The sequence below is a fragment of the Pleurodeles waltl genome, chromosome 7 (assembly GCF_031143425.1).
Source record: "Pleurodeles waltl isolate 20211129_DDA chromosome 7, aPleWal1.hap1.20221129, whole genome shotgun sequence".
Classification (NCBI taxonomy): Eukaryota; Metazoa; Chordata; class Amphibia; order Caudata; family Salamandridae; genus Pleurodeles; species Pleurodeles waltl.
In genome coordinates, this window is record NC_090446.1 from 153,072,164 (window position 1) to 153,089,937 (window position 17,774).

General features: G+C 46.1%; 1 protein-coding gene across 4 annotated transcripts in view; it reads right to left on the minus strand.

Moving 5' to 3' along the window:
- The window catches only part of GNAS (GNAS complex locus), a 788,088-nt gene that overhangs the window by 80,852 nt on the left and 689,462 nt on the right, over nucleotides 1–17,774 (minus strand). For all 4 annotated transcript variants that reach the window (XM_069243430.1, XM_069243431.1, XM_069243433.1 and 1 more), the window contains one exon: nucleotides 3,691–3,764. In XM_069243430.1, coding sequence (XP_069099531.1) covers nucleotides 3,691–3,764 — 74 coding nt within the window. The remainder of the gene's footprint in view (nucleotides 1–3,690; nucleotides 3,765–17,774) is intronic.

Here is a 17,774-nt window from a genome sequence, read left to right on the forward strand (position 1 = left end):
AACATGGTCAACATTGTGGCAGACGGAGAGCGAATCATTCCCCCCTTTGAACAAGTCCATATATTTCTCACCTTGAAGGCACAAAATCTGAAACTGGTCTCTCAATATGGCAGCTAAATTCAACTCTACTGAATAAACCTGACTTTGTGCAACACCTTAAATGCAAAACTAAGGAGAACTGCTTACAAACAAATTAATCACTTTACGAATCCCCAGATGTAATTTTGGATGCATTCAAAGCAACCCTCCCTATAAGGAGATGCTGATGTACATAAAGACAGTGGGAACAAAAAAATAGAGAATTTTAACAGTTTTTAAAGGACACCAGAGTATTAGAAAAGCATTTCATTAAATATAACCACCCAATGGCACATACATTGCACCGCAATCTGAAGTTCTACTTTGGAAAAGCTGTGGCTGACCACAAACTCTAGTCTATCCACTCTTTGCCTTCTATGTTGGGGACAAGGGGTACCCCTCTCTTTTTTCTTTCTTCTAGCCTATTCGTATACCCTGAGCAGCACCTAATTCTTTGATTGTTTTTCTTTTTCCTATTACCAACAGTCTTTACCCACATTAATCTGTTCTTTCCCTTATAACCTTAATGCCCCTTCACCAACTATTACTTAGTACCCCTACATATACCCTAGCACTCTGTACCTTCATATTGTTATAGTAGATCTTCCACTTCTTAAAAAAAAGCAGATCTATCCCTACCTAAACCTAGTAGTTCTGCCTTGCTCTAAACCTTAGTACCACTATACACCCTAAAAACACTACCTATAACAATATCCTAGTGCCTACTATCCATGCTCACATCCGAATGCTGCTAGGCCCACCTATACCCTAACTACCTCTACCAACACCCTAGGAACTCCATAGCTATTAGTACCATACTATGGCAACTCCTACATGCACCCCATTACCTCTCCCCCCTGCGTCTTCTACATTCCTTGGTCACCTTTCTCCTTCACAATCATCTTTTACAAATTTCTTGTACCCTTTTGTCCCTTTCACTGTTTAATGATGACACACTTCACATTTGTAGAGTAATAGGGGTTTCCTTTTTCTGGGACTTGGCCAGTATGATGTTTCACAAACCAGGGATCATCTGGCTGGTGTGCCTTATTTCGTTTATCTACCAAATAAGTCACATTGACACAATTAGATGAAAATAAGGGGAGGAGTGAAGTGGACAACCAACCAAAACTATTGTAATCCCCATGAGTATATGCATGATATACGATAATGGAACCATTTTCAGCAAAGTAATTTTTGTAAAGAGTTCTACAGGGAGCAACTCACTAACTTTAGGGAGGTGACATACATACGTTCTGCAGCATTCTTCATTAACTAAAAGTTTGCAGGAACAAAAGCAAATCTGTTAAATTTTATTCGGATTTAGTGAAAAATTAATAGACCATTTTGGTTTTTAAAAAACAATTGTAAATTACTGTGTTTGGTTGTTTTAAGGATGCAGATGGCTGCACTTTTGCCATTGCATAAACTATGGCAATTCAGTTCAGAATATTTTTAAAAAACTTGGTGAGTTACAACTAATTAGTGTAACATTTTAGCTTTTCAATCAAAGCATAAAGTATTCTTTTAAGTATGCTCCGTTTCTCTATGTGCTAAGGCAAAATCAAGACTAACGGTCTGTAGGCATTAGGATATTCTTGCCTATAATGATTACTCTTGTAGCACATCCATGGTAAGTTTTACACCGTTTACAATAGTGCTCGCCAATGTAAAGATGAAAGGAAAGACTAAGGCTAAAAATACATTTTTAAGCCATGTCGACTGTAGAGGTTCTCCACCTCAGTTATGTGGTTCTAAATCTCTACAACTTGAGGAATAGTTGTGGCTAGCCAAACACTATTTAGGACATTGAAACAACCGCCGGACACACACCTTGTATTTGCTCTGCTTCAAAAACCATGCACCTTCTCAAAGTCAATGGCAATATCTACGACTGTAAAACACAGACGTCAAAAAAGCGAATTTTTCAGTGGAGTACAGTAGGTCCAATTCTGCGACATAGGGACAATGCAAATACACAAAAGGAGAGCACTGGGAGTGTTGCTAGCCCACACCGCCTCCCTAAAGAAATCTATATAATCACTAAAGGTGTGGGGTAGTAGGGAACCGAAAGTAAGACTGGGTCAGTTTTAAATCGGTGTTGGTTAGGTGGCTTTGGATCCTAACGCGGGGGAATCATTGTTGGAGAATATCCAGACAGGGGGGGTGCTGTGTAGTCCCACAGGGGAAGGGGGAGTCTCCCTTACGGACTAGGTGGTCTCTCACACATAATAGTGTCATGCTTCATCATATGACCACCTAGCCCCACCCAAGCAAGATGATACTGCTTGGGCGGACTCAACCTCTTGGTTAAAAGAACCCTTGACCTACCCCACCGTGAACTACCCGTTCAGGTAGGCCATTCATTATCCACTTTGAGCACCCCACTTATTGCGTGTGCTCCGACCCTGACGAATGCCCCTGACCTACCAGCACCTAGTGAGGGCAGAAACATGTTGGTCATCCATTTTTTATTTTAGACTCCAGGAGACATTACTCTCCAACGAGCCTTTTCCCCTTGCTTTTAGTCTTACCAGCATGCACCTATATTAAAACTAGCAGCAACTATCAGTGACATGCTTGGTAATTTTATTACTCACCTCAGCTGGATCTAAGTAACTATCCAGTAAGTTTAATTTCAGTACTCCCTCCGGTTCTTTTAACCAAGAGGTTGAGTCCGCCCAAGCAGTATCATCTTGCTTGGGTGGGGCTAGGTGGTCATATGATGAAGCATGACACTATTATGTGTGTGAGACCACCTAGTCCGTAAGGGAGACTCCCCCTTCCCCTGTGGGACTACACAGCACCCCCCCGTCTGGATATTCTCCAACAATGATTCCCCCGCGTTAGGATCCAAAGCCACCTAACCAACACCGATTTAAGACTGACCCAGTCTTACTTTCGGTTCCCTACTACCCCACACCTTTAGTGATTACATAGGGACAATGCTCCATTTAAAAAAATAATGGCTTTAATAAGACCCCAGATCGGGTTTTTAACACATTATGCAGCGTTCTGTAACAAAGAGAAGGAGCATGCCATGTGGGAAACTCTTCTTTTGCATCATATAGAACTTGCTCTACTTGGTGCAAATACAAATAAATCCTTGTAAGGAGACCTTTCTTGTTATTATACACGGTATATATAATCATTCAGATTGATACTTTTCAGGGGTTTCCAAATTGGTCTTCCAATGCTGTTTGGGTTTGTGTTAATTTTTGTAGAAGCAGATAAGAAATATTGTGATCGCAACATTGTAAAATCTTATGCCTTCTAGGGGGCATTTCAGCCCTATCAGGAGAATCCATTGTTAGACTGGATTTTTATTTCATTTTGTTCGACCTGGAAAAGGCCAATCAAATGCACTATTAACAATGATATAAGATTGCTCTGCAGTATAAAGTTTTAAAAATAAAGGAAACACTAAAAATAAACATTTCATCCTTCCTAACAAAAACATAAATAAATAATGAGCAAACCATGATTATGTCCTCTCTCAGAATCCTGATATTGTATCAAATTTGCTAGCGCTCCTATTTTCCTGGTCGCCAAACCCAAACAGTTAAAGCCATGTAGGTGTTCCTTGAACGAATCAAGATTCAGCATACTTACTGAAAATTTACTTTGTCAACTTGGAACTTGGTTTCAAAAATTCCGGATGTCAGAACTCTGCATCTAAGAAGGTCCTTAAAGAGAGAATACACAATACCATTTAAAATAAGATACTTTTTCATATTCAAACATGCATTTGCAATGCAACGGGTCTCGCATATGCTTGAGTTAGAGCAACTTGCATTGTAAATTTACAAATGGACTTTTCTTGGTATATAAATTGGTCAACCCTGAATTATAATTTCGACTTTTCCTGCCACATAATTCTAGTGGCCCTGCATATAACTAAATCACTTCCATTTACCTTCTTCCTCTATCTGCAGCAAAAAATGAAAACGTTGCCATTTAGCATCTTAATTTAAATCTGACAAGCTAATTCCAATAGAATACCACTTTCACCACCACACCATCAGAGTTGCTGCCTGCCTAACACAATTCCCCAAAAAGACACAAGACAGCCATAGAGGAGAAATAAACTAGAAGGGTCACTCAAACATATTAAGAGTGTTCAGTCTGAGGATGATAGGTTAGTCTGAATTATGGTCCTAATTGTAATAAGGAGAGATTATTAAAATATATACAATTATCACATAAACCTTTATCAGAAATAAACATTTGACATTAGACTGTAATGCTCAAAACAGCCCCAAGAGGGAACCATATCAAAAATATAATTTGTAAGAAACATGGTCATGTAACCATATTGTTATCCCCTAGAGGTGATAACCCCATGAAAAAAACACTGGAGAAAGTAATGCAGTGTAACCATGTACTTAGCCTCTAGAGGGCATTTTTAGGGCAAGCAGTTCCTTGATTTGTTTTCGGCTGTCAATTTAGTTGCTGCTAGCTGAGACCGGTCTTTGCTGCTGCTATTTGCTTTCTTGAGTGTTTGGAAAGAACAAGATACTTAGCTTTGGTAATAATATATCTGGTAGGGACATATTCTAGTTGCAGATTCCCTACCTTAGAATTTCCCCCAGGCGTCATACTGGATCTGGAGATTTTTCTTTGAGTTGTACCCCTGCACGCCTTAAGTGGCGTCGGTCGACTGCGTGGGCATTGTTGGTGCTGTGGTCACCGTGATGACATCGTGGTCGTATACAGACACCACCCCGGCACGCTGATGTCAGCTTCTTTTCACAACTTTCCATGCCAGTAGCGCTGAGCCATGAAGAACACTGAGAATGGTGTGCCAAAACTAGGCCCCTTAAAGGGAAGTTCCTGTCCCTAGAAATCAGTTCACAGAGCGGGGAGGATGGGTGGGTCGGTAAGGAATCTGCAACTTGAATGTGTCTCTACCAGATATATCGCTACCAAAAGGTAAGTAACTTCTAGTTGCAGATTCCTTACTTTAGAATAAATACCTAAGCAATACCATCCCCGGAGGTGGGCTGCAAACTAAGATCAAACCAAAAAGTCCTGCAGGACCAAACAGCCAAAGAAGCTGTCTCTGCGGACCTGACTATCCAGGCAGTAATGTTTACTGAACATGTGTAGGGATGCATACGTCGCTGCCTGGCAGTTATCCAGGATTGGAACTCTGCGTGCTAATGCTCTGGTAGCAGCAGTTGCTCTGGTGGAATGAGCACACAAACCCTGAGGGAGTTGCTTTTTCACCAAAGCGTAGCACATCTTGATGCAGGGGACTACCCATTGCGAGATGGTCCTCTTTTGCACCACCCTTCCTTTCTTTGCACCCACATAACCCACAAAGAGTTGATCGTCCTCCCGGAAATCTTGGTACAATTTAGGTAGAACACCAACGCTATTTTTGGATCCAGGCAGTGGAGTGTCTCTTCCTCATGAGGGGGCTATTAGGGGTGCATAAAAAGTGGGTACGGTGATTGACTGGCCTACATGAAAATGTGTCACATCTTTGGAAAGGAAGCCCGGATACGAAGCACCACTTTATCAGGATAAACAGCTAGAAATGGTGGCTTCGAAGAGAGAGATCCTGGAGCTCACTCATTCTTTAAGTAGAAGTGATGGTAATCAAGAAGGAAGTTTTAAGAGTCAAGAGCAGAGGAGACAGTTGTGGAGCAGCTCGAAAGGAGCACACATGAGATATGTAAGGACCAAGTTTGTAGGAAAGTAGCATCTTTCTTGGCATGGTTGCCCTCATTTTCTACCTGTTAACCAGGACCCCAGTGTTTATACTCTCTCCCTTCTAACTTGGTAACTTAGGGCCAGATGTAGCAAAGGTTTTTACCCATTCTGTGTCTATGGGAAAAAGTGTTCATACATATGGCCCTTAGTTACTCACACCGCACATTTGGCATACTGGTGCCCCCATGTGAGTCCCTAGTATATGGTACCCAGGGCATTGGGGTACCAGGGGTTCCCCATGGGCTGCAGCATGTATTATGGCACCGATAGGGAGCCCATGTAAAGTGTATCTGTAGGCCTGCCATTGCAGCCTGTGTGAAAGGGTGCATGCACCCTTTTCAATACAGGTCACTGCACCAGGTCACTGTAAGTCACCCCTATGGGAGGCCCTCCTAGCCCAGAGGGCACGGTGCAAGTACCTGTGTGTGAGGGCACCCCTGCACCAGCAGGAGGTGCCCCCATGACCTCCAGTTCCATTTTCCTGGAGCTCGTGAGTGCGGGGATACCATTTTATACGTGAACTGGACATCGGTCACTACCTATGTCCAGCTACATAATGGTAATTCCGAACCTAGGCATGTTTGGTATCACACATGTCAGAATCATACCCCAATACTGCTGCCAGTATTGGAAGTATGATTTCACGCACACTGCGGGGCTCCTTGGAGGACCACCAGCATTGGTCCTACTAGCCTTCTGGGGTTTTACGGGCAGCCCAAGTTGATGTCACCCCTCTAACAGGTTTCTACCCTCCTGCTGCTTGAACAGCTCAAGTCCAGGAAGGCAGAACAAAGGATTTCCTTTGGGAGAGAGGGGAAATACCCTTTCCCTTAGGGAATAGGTGTTCCACGGCTTGGGAGGGGTAGCCTCCCCAAGCCACTGGTATGCTTTGAAGGGCGCATTTGGTGCCCTCCGTGCATAAGCCAGTCTACACCGACTCAGGGACCTCCAGTCCCGGCTCTGGCGCGAAACTGGACAATGGAAGGGGGAGTAACTACTCCCCTGTCCATCACCACCCCAGGGGTGGTGCTCAGAGCTCCTCCAGAGGGTCACTGGGTTCTGACATCTTGAATCCAAGGTTGGCAGGGACCTCTGGGAGCTTCTGAGCGGTCAGGTCAGGCAGGTGACGTCAGAACCCCCTCCGGATAGGTGGTCAGCTGGCTAGGTGACCAATCCCCCTTTTTCAGGGCTATTTAGGGGCTCTCTCTTGAGTGGGTCCTCAGATTCGGCTTGCAAGATTCCAGCAGGACTCCTCTGCAACCTCTACTTCGACTTCTAAACACTGGAACCGCAACTGGACCCTCCAGGAACAGACAATCTGAATCCACGACCAAGACCCTGCTTGCAACATTGTTTCCACGGCTCCTTCCAGCTTCTGCAACACTTCCCTGGCTGTGCATCCTCTGAGGGTGGCAAGTCTTCAGTCTGCACGTGAAGGAAGAAGGAATCTTCCTTGGAAGGAAGGAGTCACTCCCCAGCTTCCGCAGACACCACCTGCAACGACGACCGGCTGCGTGGATCTCCTTTCATCCTGAGCTGCATGAATCCTGCATCTCAGGTGGTGGTCCGGAGTAGCCCTCTTGGTCCTCTCTGCCAGTTGTTAAACTTTGGAGGAGGTAAGCCTTTGCCTTCCCACGCAGGGCAGTAACCCAGTGCACTGTCTCTTGTACCTACCAAGGCTTGTTTGCATCTCCTCCAAGGGATCTTCAGGCTCTATTTAGCCCCAGCCTCCAGCACTCCTTCCTGCGACGCACAGCCCTCAGTGTGCTTCTCCTGTGGCGTGGGAATCTTCTCCAGTAGTGCTGCGTGGACTCCTGGTTCCTCGTCCCGTGCATCTCCTGTGGGGGCTGCCTCTTCTTCTTTGGACTCTCTGCCTTGCTGAGGGTCCCCCTAAGACTTCCCCCGTGGCTTGGGCCCTCCTGGATCTTGCTGGTCCCCGGCAGCTCCACTTTTCCTACACCGCAACTTCTGCTTTGCCCAGGCTAGCTGGGGGCTCTTCCACGCCACTGACCGACTGCAATCATCCCTCCGGCGTGGGACGTCGACTGCATCCTCCAGGAACTCTTCACCTGCTCCAGGGCTGCATTCCTGACTGTCTTCATCCTACCACTGACCAACTCGTGCATCCACAGCTGGGTGGGTAGTAGCTCCTGCTCCCCCTGGACTCTTCTGTAACTTCTGGACTTGGTCCCCTTCTTCCACAGGTCTTCCTCTTCAGGAATCCACTGCTGGTTACTTGCAGTATTCTCTGGGTGTTGCATTTTCTTCCTTTTGGGTGGTTTGGGGAGAATCTAGCAATTTAGTCATTTCCTCCTGTTCACTAGGAGGCACTGTGGTACTTACTTTGGGGTTTCCTAGTACTCCCTCTACACATTCCACATACCTAGGTAGGGGTCCTGTGTTCGCATTCCATTTTTTTAGTACATGGTTTGTGTTGCCCCTAGGGTCACTATTGTCTATTGCTATTTGCACTGTTTTCTAACACTTTCTATGCCTATTGCTGATTACTAGTGTACATATCGAGTGTGTTACTTACCTCCTATTGGAGGGTTGCCTCTCTTGTACTTGTTGGTATCTGTCACTAAAATAAAGTACCTTTATTTTTGTAACACTCAGTATTTTCTTTCATGTGTGTAAGTGCTGTGTGACTACAGTGGTATTGCTTGAGCTTTGCATGTCTCCTAGATAAGCCTTGGCTGCTCATCCACAGCTATCTCTTGAAAGCCTGGCTTCTAGACATTGAGTATACTAACAGGGGATACTTGGACCTGGTATAAGGTGTCAGTACCTCAGGAACCCACCACTCACCAGGCCAGCTTCCTACAAAGTTCAAATCTCACTGGGGCATTATTAACGGGATAGGTGGGAACATGTGGGTGAGTCCTTTAAGAAAACCCCCAACAATGGGAGATTTGAACAGAGAAGGTTGGTCTGGCAGCCTTAAAAAGGCAGAGATGGCAGACAAATAAGCCTTGAAGGTGCCCAGAGCAGAGCCCTGCTAGGCAAGAAAGACAATGAAGAGGTGAAACTCAGAGAGGTGCTGAAAGGGGATCAACAGACTTGTTGATACCCCATGCCATAAATTTATTCTGACAGGCGTATACCGTTTTGGTGGAGGGAGGCCTGGCTGCCAAGATAACATCACAGACTTGGGGCGGAAGGTCGGTTGCTGTCAAGTGCCATTGCTCAATCTCCACGCAAGGAGGTGGAGACTGGACAGGTTCGGGTGAAGGCCCCTTTCCAGCTGCTGCGACACAAGATCCTCCCAAAGGAGCAGTCTGATGGGAGTATCGATGGCCATGCATAATAGCTCAGGTACCAGACTCTTCGTGTCCAGTCGGGAGAAACCAGGATTAGTTGGGCCCGGTCATGCCTGATCTTCTTCAGAACTATGGGCAGAAGTTGTTGTGCTCTAGGCAAGACTGCTGGTTTAGGGATGACAGCACTTTTGTTTGTAGGTGACTAGGCCAATCCTACAACAAGCCCCAACTGTCGATCCAACCCTCCCGGCTCACAAGCAGTAACTCACCAAAAACCCAAAAAGTAAAAGGTGATTTCTGGCAGCCTTTACGCATGGACCCAAGAGTGCGACATCTCGGAGGAGTTGTGGTTAAACAGAGATTACCCTTTTCTCACATGAGCAATAAGTCTCAGTTACACACAGGCAATGAAGGAGATGCAGTCAAGTTTTCAATAGGCTTTTTTTTTTTTTTTTTTTTAAACAAGACTGCAATCAACTTTAAAATGCATGAGCCGCAATGATTAGGATAATAAACAATGCAAGAAACAGTTTGGTAAAGATGAGAGTCGTGAATACAAAAACACCCACCCTCTTGCAATAACATGAGATGTGAAATAGGTCCTAATACCCTAGCATGGAGAACATAATCTCTAACCTAAAGAGAGCTAGGTGTGTTAAACCTAATCTGCCAGTACCATGTACATGAGAAGGACCCCCCCCCCAATCCTTATACCTTAAAATGAGGTCTGTAGGTCAGACTCCGCTGGGCCACAAAGGCTGGTTCTGCATCAAGAAGACATGTAGCATAGATCTCGTTGATGCATCTGGTAGGAATCCCTATGATAACCTTGTCTGCATGAGATGTATTTATACAGATCTTGTAGGACCCCTGACGCAGGTATGTTCCCAAACAATAGATAAGGCTGCATGCTTGGGCCGGCAATTATATAAACAATTCCCTCAAAAAGTACATTATGTTCCTGTCACACGTAAGTGGGAAAGGGTCATGATGTGAATACCTACGTATATCACTTGTCTTTGACGCTGATAGTGATGCCTTCACAGAGTGGCACTGATAACATGAAATCAAAACATTTTCCTAACTATAAACACAGCAGACACCTTGGAAGAAATAAATAAATACGCTAAAACAGAACAGGCTAAGTAGGTTAAAAATCACTAGGTGACGGGGGCACAGGCCTGCAAGCCAGAAAGATAAGCAAACTCCTGATTCCCAATAAAACTAAATAAGATCCACCACAAAGTGGTACTGGCGGGAAGGTGTGAAGGAGGTCTGAAATCCATTTGTGACGGGAAGAGTCACCGAGCTAGTGCTGCCTTAGAAACTGACGCCCAAAACAGCTCACATTGCACGTTCTCTCTGGAGGCGAACAGATCTAACCAAGGCTCTCCACACTGCTGAAAGAGACCTTTTCGACACCTCCGGATGGAGACGCCATTCATGATCGACTATACATCAATGGCTCAGTTCCTCTGCTCAGGCGTGCAGAGAGCCCGCCAGATGTTGAACCACCAGCGAAATGCCCTGGCGTTCCAGCCATGTCCAGAGGTGAAGAGCCTCTTGACAGAGGGTCCACGATCCCACTCTGATCTGCTTGCTGCAGTACCACATGGCGGTGTTGTTGTCAGTGAACACCTGCAACACTTTCCCTTTGAGAGAGGGAAGGAATGCTTTCAAGTTGGATCGTCCGGAGCTCCAAAAGGTTGATGTGGAGCCTGGACTCTGCCGGAGATCAGAGCCCTGTGATCTCTGCTTCTCCTATGTGGCCGCCCCATCCCAGGAGTGGCGCATCTGTCACTACTGTGAGATCTGGTTGGGGAAGCTGACCCACTCTGCATTTGATAGCTACCAGTGCAGATCTAGTGCAGTCCCCTCCAAGATCTGGACCAGGTCGAGGAGATTCCCCTCATGCTGCACCCACTGGAACTTCAGGTCCCACAGCAGAGCCATCATATGCCATCTGGCATGTTGGACCAGAAGGATGCACGAGGCCATGAAGCCCATCAGACTCAGTCATTATCACCGAAACCCAGGATAGAGGCTGAAACATTAGAATCATAGCCTGAATATCCTGGACTCGCTTTTCGGGAGGATAAGCCTGAAACTGCACTGTGACGAAACAGAACAGCTCTGATGAAAGGGAGCATCTGATAGGGAGTAAGGTGTGACTTTAGCATGTTTATAGTGAACCCCAGCAAATGCAGGAGGTTCGCTGTAGTCTGGAGGTGGGAGACAACAGCCTGGGAGAAGTTCGCCTTTAACAGCCAGTCCTTGAGGTAGGGGAAGACAAACCCCTAACCTGCGCAGATAAGCTGCAACCACTACCATCACTTTCGTGAACACCCAAGGGGTGCTGGTAAGGCCGAAGGGGAGCACGGTAAACTGAAAGTGCTCAGGACCTACCACAAGTCGGAAGTAACATCTGTGGGCCGGCAGGACGGAATGTGGAAATAGGCGTTCTGCACGCCAACACTATCATCCAGACACCAGGGCAGACCGGACCTCAGCTAGAGTTCACATTCTCAACTTCTTCTTGAGGAAGCTATTGAGGGACTGGAGATCTAAGGTAGGGAGAAGGCCCTTGTCTTTTTTGGGAACCAGAAAGTAGTGGGAATTACAACCACTGCCTACTTCTGGCACAAGGATCCTCTTTATGGCTCCCTTGGCCAAGACAGCCTGGACTTCCTTGCTGAGAAGTGCCAAATGATCCTCTGACAAATGATTGAATGATGGTGGCATGGCCAGAGGGGAAGTCTCGAAGGGGAGGGAGGAGCCCCTTCGGACAATTTGCAACACCCACCTGTCTGTGGTGATGGATTCCCAGTGAGGCAGGTGATGGCGCATCCTGCTGCCAACTGGTCCCGTATGTTCCAACTGACTAGGAAGGCTTGGAGGCAGAGGAGGGCAGGGATGTGGAAATCCTACAGCTCAACGCCCAGGACTTATTGTTTGGAGTCAAGGGCAACAACATTTCATATTTATTTTGTCCTTTGGACAAATAGGCCGACCCCCCTGCAGCACAAACCCTTTGTCTGCCGGTTTACAGTATCACATTATGGGTCAGGGAAGGGCATTGTCTACAATAAAGGTAACATTTGTGGCCGTATGCTAATGTTGTTCGAACTTGTATTTATGGTTCATTAATGCAAAGCCTTTATTATTAGGGTGAGCGCACTAAGGAAATGTTGTAAGCTCAGACTGCACTACTGATAGTTCCAAAATAAAAATGTGTACATACTTTTGCAAAGTTTAACAATATAAGGCTATGTATAGCGCTGCCAGAATGATCTCTAATTAGTTGCAAATATTTGTAGAACCCTATAAGCAATATTGAGGATTCTTGGCTTTCAAAATCAAAATGCTTATTAAAAAAATGCAACTAGGAAAAATACGTTTTGCTAAACTACTGTGAAATTTTAGGTATCATTTCTTTGAAGTACCATTTAGTAAAATGCGTTGATGCATGCTAGTGTTTTTAAAAATATATCCATAATGGAAAAATCAGTGTAACAAGTGTCAAGAAGATTATGGAAAACATTAAAATGAACAAGCATTGGCAAAGCCAGCAGCTTCGACCTTTGTCATCAGCCTTTTGGTTTTGTCAATTCATCACTTGTTTTGACATGGTTTTGGTAAAACTTTATTGTTGTGGGAGCTGCTGGGCCCTAACTATTATAACAAACGCTGGCATTTAACAAAACTACTTTGTGTGCCAGCATGTTCCTTGTGAAACAGCACAATGATGTCACTCAGTGAAGCCAGCCAATAGACCAGTGAGAGACAGAATTTTTATAAAAACTAAAGGTCTTGGTTAATGCCAGACCTAATGCAGGGGCACAATTCTAAAGAAGTCACAAAAGTGCAGAAATGGTATATATTCTTGCATTAGTGCAGATTTACGACTCCTGAATTATCAAGAATTTACAGAAGTCCAGAAAATGGTACTTCTAGAAAATATTTGTGCACTGCATTTTAGCTTGAACAAATGTATGTGCAGGTTTGTGCAAACGAAAATCTGTTGAGCATATATGAGTTCACTTTCTCTCCAATTACTTCTTTCTACAACTGTTATAAATACATTTCCAAGCTGTCGTAGTATGGGACAAGATTAGAGAAGCTTGCCAAAATCCCTAAAACGGGCAAGTTTGTAGATTTGCATAGACTCAAAAGGGAATTCCAACCCTGGAACTATTGCTTACTGCTACCTATACCCCCAGTATGTAACTTTGGAAAGGTGGCAAAATAAGGGATTGTCTAGTATTCAGACCCACTATAGTATGAGGCTTGGCATAATCAGAGAGGCCATTATCAGCGACCTTATATAATGAGATTGTTTTCATATAGTGCAGCAACAACCTATGGCAGCAAAGAGACAAGTGGATTTTGTTACAGGACAAGTAGATTTGTGAACCAACATGTCCCATGGACAAGTAGATATTTTATGAAAGTCCACACCCCTGGGAGGGGTTGGGGTGGCAAACTGGCTCCCTGATCCATGAGCATGTGGGATCCTGCGTCCGCGTAGGGGCTGTGAAGCATGCGCTGGGTGGCCGGGTGGAAATTAAGGCGTTGGTTGCCCTTTCCAAAGCCACGATAGGAGCAAAAAGCAGACTGTGGGGGCGAGCAGCAGCTAAGAGGCAAAGGGACTGAGCCATAGCCCGGGAATCCTTAAAGCACTCGAGCGCGGAGTCCACTTTGTCTCAGAAGAGACACGTGCCATCAAAGGGCATGTCCATTAAAGATTGCTGGACATACCCTGAAAAGCCAGATGTCCTCAACCAGGTGTGGTGCCTCAAGGCCACTGTCGATGGAACTGATCTCCCTAGTGAATCAGTCGTATCCAGTCCACAACGAATCATGAACTTTGCTGCACCTATCCCATCAGTTACAGCTTGGGAGAGAACCTCTCAGGCCTCCTCCGGGACTCGAGGCAGCACTTGCGTGACCGTATTATCAGAGAGAGTATCAGCCCAAAAGGCACGCAGTGTTCGTGGACCGCAGCGCTAGACTGGCGGAGGGAAACATTTGATACCAAAGTTATCCAGTCTTTTAGATTCCTTATCCGGGAACGGGGGTGGTGGAAGGGAATGCGCCAGAAGAAGAGGAAGCCTGGATCACAAGGCTTTCAGGCGTAGGATGTTGGGTCAGAAATTTCAGGTCAGTCGGTGCAGACTAATGGCCACAGGTAACTGTCCTATTCAGAGGAGCCCCCACTCCTGGGTTTAGACCAGGTACCCAGTAGGATGTCTGTAAAGGCTTCATTAAAGGGTAGGAGGGATTCCGAACTGAAAGCCCCAAGCTTAAGCACCTCTGTCAGGAGGTTAGTCCTGACCTCCAAAGAAGGAAGCTCAAGGTCCAAAACCTCAGCAACTCTTCTTACCACCATTGAGAATGAAGCTTCCTCCTCCGTAGACAAGGTAGGGGGAGAAGGCATGCAAGTGTCAGGAGACTTATCTAGTCTGCATGAGTCTCCAAAATCCTGATCCCAGTCCATGTCAGGGTCAAGCTGGTATTCTAAAGGGTCCAGCGACCCCTCTACACTATCACCATACCCATACCCACAGAAAGAAGGGTCTGGAACCGCCCAGGAGAGCCCTTCTGCAGTTCTGGCTCCGGGTCGTCAGGGGATAAGTAAATGATTGACGTTGATTGCGGGTCCAACCGGTGTCGGGCACATCGGCAAATGTCCCGATGCTGGGGAAGGTCAGAGCCGGTAAGATCCAAGAGCAGATCCGCAGGTGCCCCTGGAAGCCATGGCGATAGCCGCTGCGAAGAACCCGAGGGGGCCCTCACCGACTCTCCTGGGCCCAAAGGCACCAAAGACAGGTCGTTCTACCCAAAGATGAGGTGCACTGCCTCACAGAACTCTCAACTGGGCAGGGGTGGCACCTCCTCCCAGAAAGTCTGGTAGGTGCGGAGCGGACCTGTTAGACTTGGCATCCTTGGCGTGGTCTCCCCTAACTTTTTGCCTCGGTTTCCCAGGTTATTGATGTGTGCTGTGTGTATTTTTGCTGTTTTTGTTACTCTGGGCACTTTACCACTGCTATCCAGTGCTAAAGTGCAAGTGCTCCTATGTAAAATGTATGTGTAATTGGATTTCCATGATTGGCATATTTGATTTACAAGTAAGTCCAAAGTACAGTGCACTAGAGGGGCCCAGGGCCTGTAAATCAAATGCTACTAGTGGGCCTGCAGCACTGGTTGTGCCACCCACATTAGTAGCCCTGTAAACATGGCTCAGACCTGCCATTGCAGTGTCTGTGTGTGCAGTTTTAAACTGCCAATTCGACTTGGCAAGTGTACCCACTTGCCAGGCCTAAACCTTCCCTTTTCGTACATGTAAGACACCCCTAAGGTAAGCCCTAGTTAGCCCCAGGGGCAGGGTGCAGTGTATGTTTAAGGTAGGACATATTCTAATGTGTTTTATATGACCTGCCAGGGAAAATGTTGCCATATTCGTTTTTCACTGTTGCAAGGCCTATCTCTCTCATAGGTTAACATGGGGGCTACCTTTAAATCTGATTAAAGTGTAGATTCCCTTGGGAGCAGATGGACATGTGGAGTTTGGGGTCTCTGAACTCACAATATAAAAATACATCTTTTAGTAAAGTTGGTTTTGAGATTGTGTGTTTGAAAATGCCACTTTTAGAAAGTAGGCATTTTTTTTGCTTAAACCGTTCTGTGACTCTGCCTGTTTGTGGATTCCCTGTCTGGGATAGTTTGACAGTTGGGCTGTTTACACCTCTCTGGGCAAAGGGAGCTGGGGTGTAGTCTGCATATCCTGATGGGCCATCTCTGCTAGGAGGGAGGGGAGGAGTGGTCACTTACACCTGAAAGGGCTGTGCCTGCCCTCACACAATGCAGTCTCCAACCCCCTGGTTGCGTCTTGGGCCTGGGCAAGGCAGGCTCTCACAAACAAGAGAGCCTTTCCTTTGAAGTAGGCCTACTTCAAAGGCCAAAATCAGTATAAGAAGAGCACGCAAATGCCTGAAAAATTAGATCACTTCTGGACATCAAGAGGAAACTCTGCCAAGGAGAAGAGCTGAAGAGAAGTGCTGCCCTGCCTGTGACTGTGCTTTGTGGAGCTATCCTGCAGTTGCTGCTTCTGCCTGTGAAAGGGGACATAAACTGGACTTTGTTGTGCGTTCCTGCTTGTGAAGAAATCTCTGAGGGCTTGACCTGAGCTTGCCTCCTGTTGTTGAAGTCTTAGTGCCATCAAAGACTTCCCATGCCAGCACCTGGACTCCCTGCTGAGACGCCTGCCCTGCCAAGTGGTGCCCTATACAGTTCCTGGGCCCTTGAAAGGTGAAGCTGGCAGCCAAAGACTGAAAATCTACGCACAGACCGACGTGCGGGAAAAATTTCGACGCACCTTCCGAGACACGGCTGAGAAATGGCGCGCTGCCGGCTTCGTGGCTGAAATCTAAGCTCCACCTGCATCACAGATGGAAGATGGATGCAATACGGCTGGAGAAACGATGCGGAACACTTGCTAACGGAGGCTGAAACCAACGCAAACTCCACGTATTGCGGTTTTGTTATACCGCGCAACTGGATTTTCGACGCAACATCGCTGGGCGTGGAAAAACAACACAAAACCTGCCCTGACCCGAGCAAGCTTGTCCAGATCAATGCATTGCTCTCCTGTGGAGAGGAAAAACAACGTACACCGACCCGACCGGAGGAGAAACGACGCACCTTATTGCTTGTGAGTGACTAATCGATGCATCGCTGGACTTTTCCAAAGCACACTCGCCCGTGCAGTGTTATTTCGACACAATCCAGGTACTTTTTCACACTAACAGTGTTAGCACTGCTTTCTAACGATTTAAGACTTTTTGCTTTTTAATTTGTCTCTTGACTTGTGTATGGTGGATTTTTGTAATTTTGGTCTTGTTTTGTTTAGATAAATATTACCTATTTTTCTAAACCAGTGTCGTGCCATTTTGTAGTGTTTTCACAGAGTTACGGTGTGTGCTAGTACGAATACTTTACACTAAGACGCTGAAGTTAAGCCTGCCCGCTTGTGTCAAGCTCCCAAGGGGGTGAGCGGGGGTTACCTGAGGGTGATTCTCCTTTACCCTGACTAGAGTGAGGGTCCTTGCTTGGACAGGGGGTATCCTGACTGCCAATCAAAGACCCCATTTCTAACGCTGGTGATCAGAGGTTGGGATTGGATTTGTATTTGTACTTGAAATATAGTGACTAAGTGTACACTACTGTTTTCAGTGTTGACCCCTACACGTGACCACATATTATTTGTCTTGTGATTTTTGCTTTTTCTCTTTTGGGACTCTTTTTGTTCTACTTCCATATTTTTCTGATCCCCCGATTGACGTTTTTGAACTTCATTTGGGAACTTGTTTTTCTGCCTTTGGAACTTTGCATTCTTAACTCATCATCATGACTCAGTCTGGAGATGCATCAACTGGAGCTGCTTTTGACTTCGAGAAACTGGAGATCTATACAACTGCCCAGTTAAAGCAGTTATTCAAAAACCTTGCTTGTCCCATTAAATGCTCCACCAGGAAGGAGGAACTGCAGAAGGCACTGAGGGCCTGGGTAACAGCCAGAGACGCTGAGAGGCACACAGAGGAGGAGGTGGAGGTGGAGAAGGTGCAATCCATTCACAATGGTATAGTGGGTGGGCATGTTATGTACAAGGAGAAAGCCTCCATGGAAGGTAGCAGTGTGTCCTCCAAGGGTCTGACACCT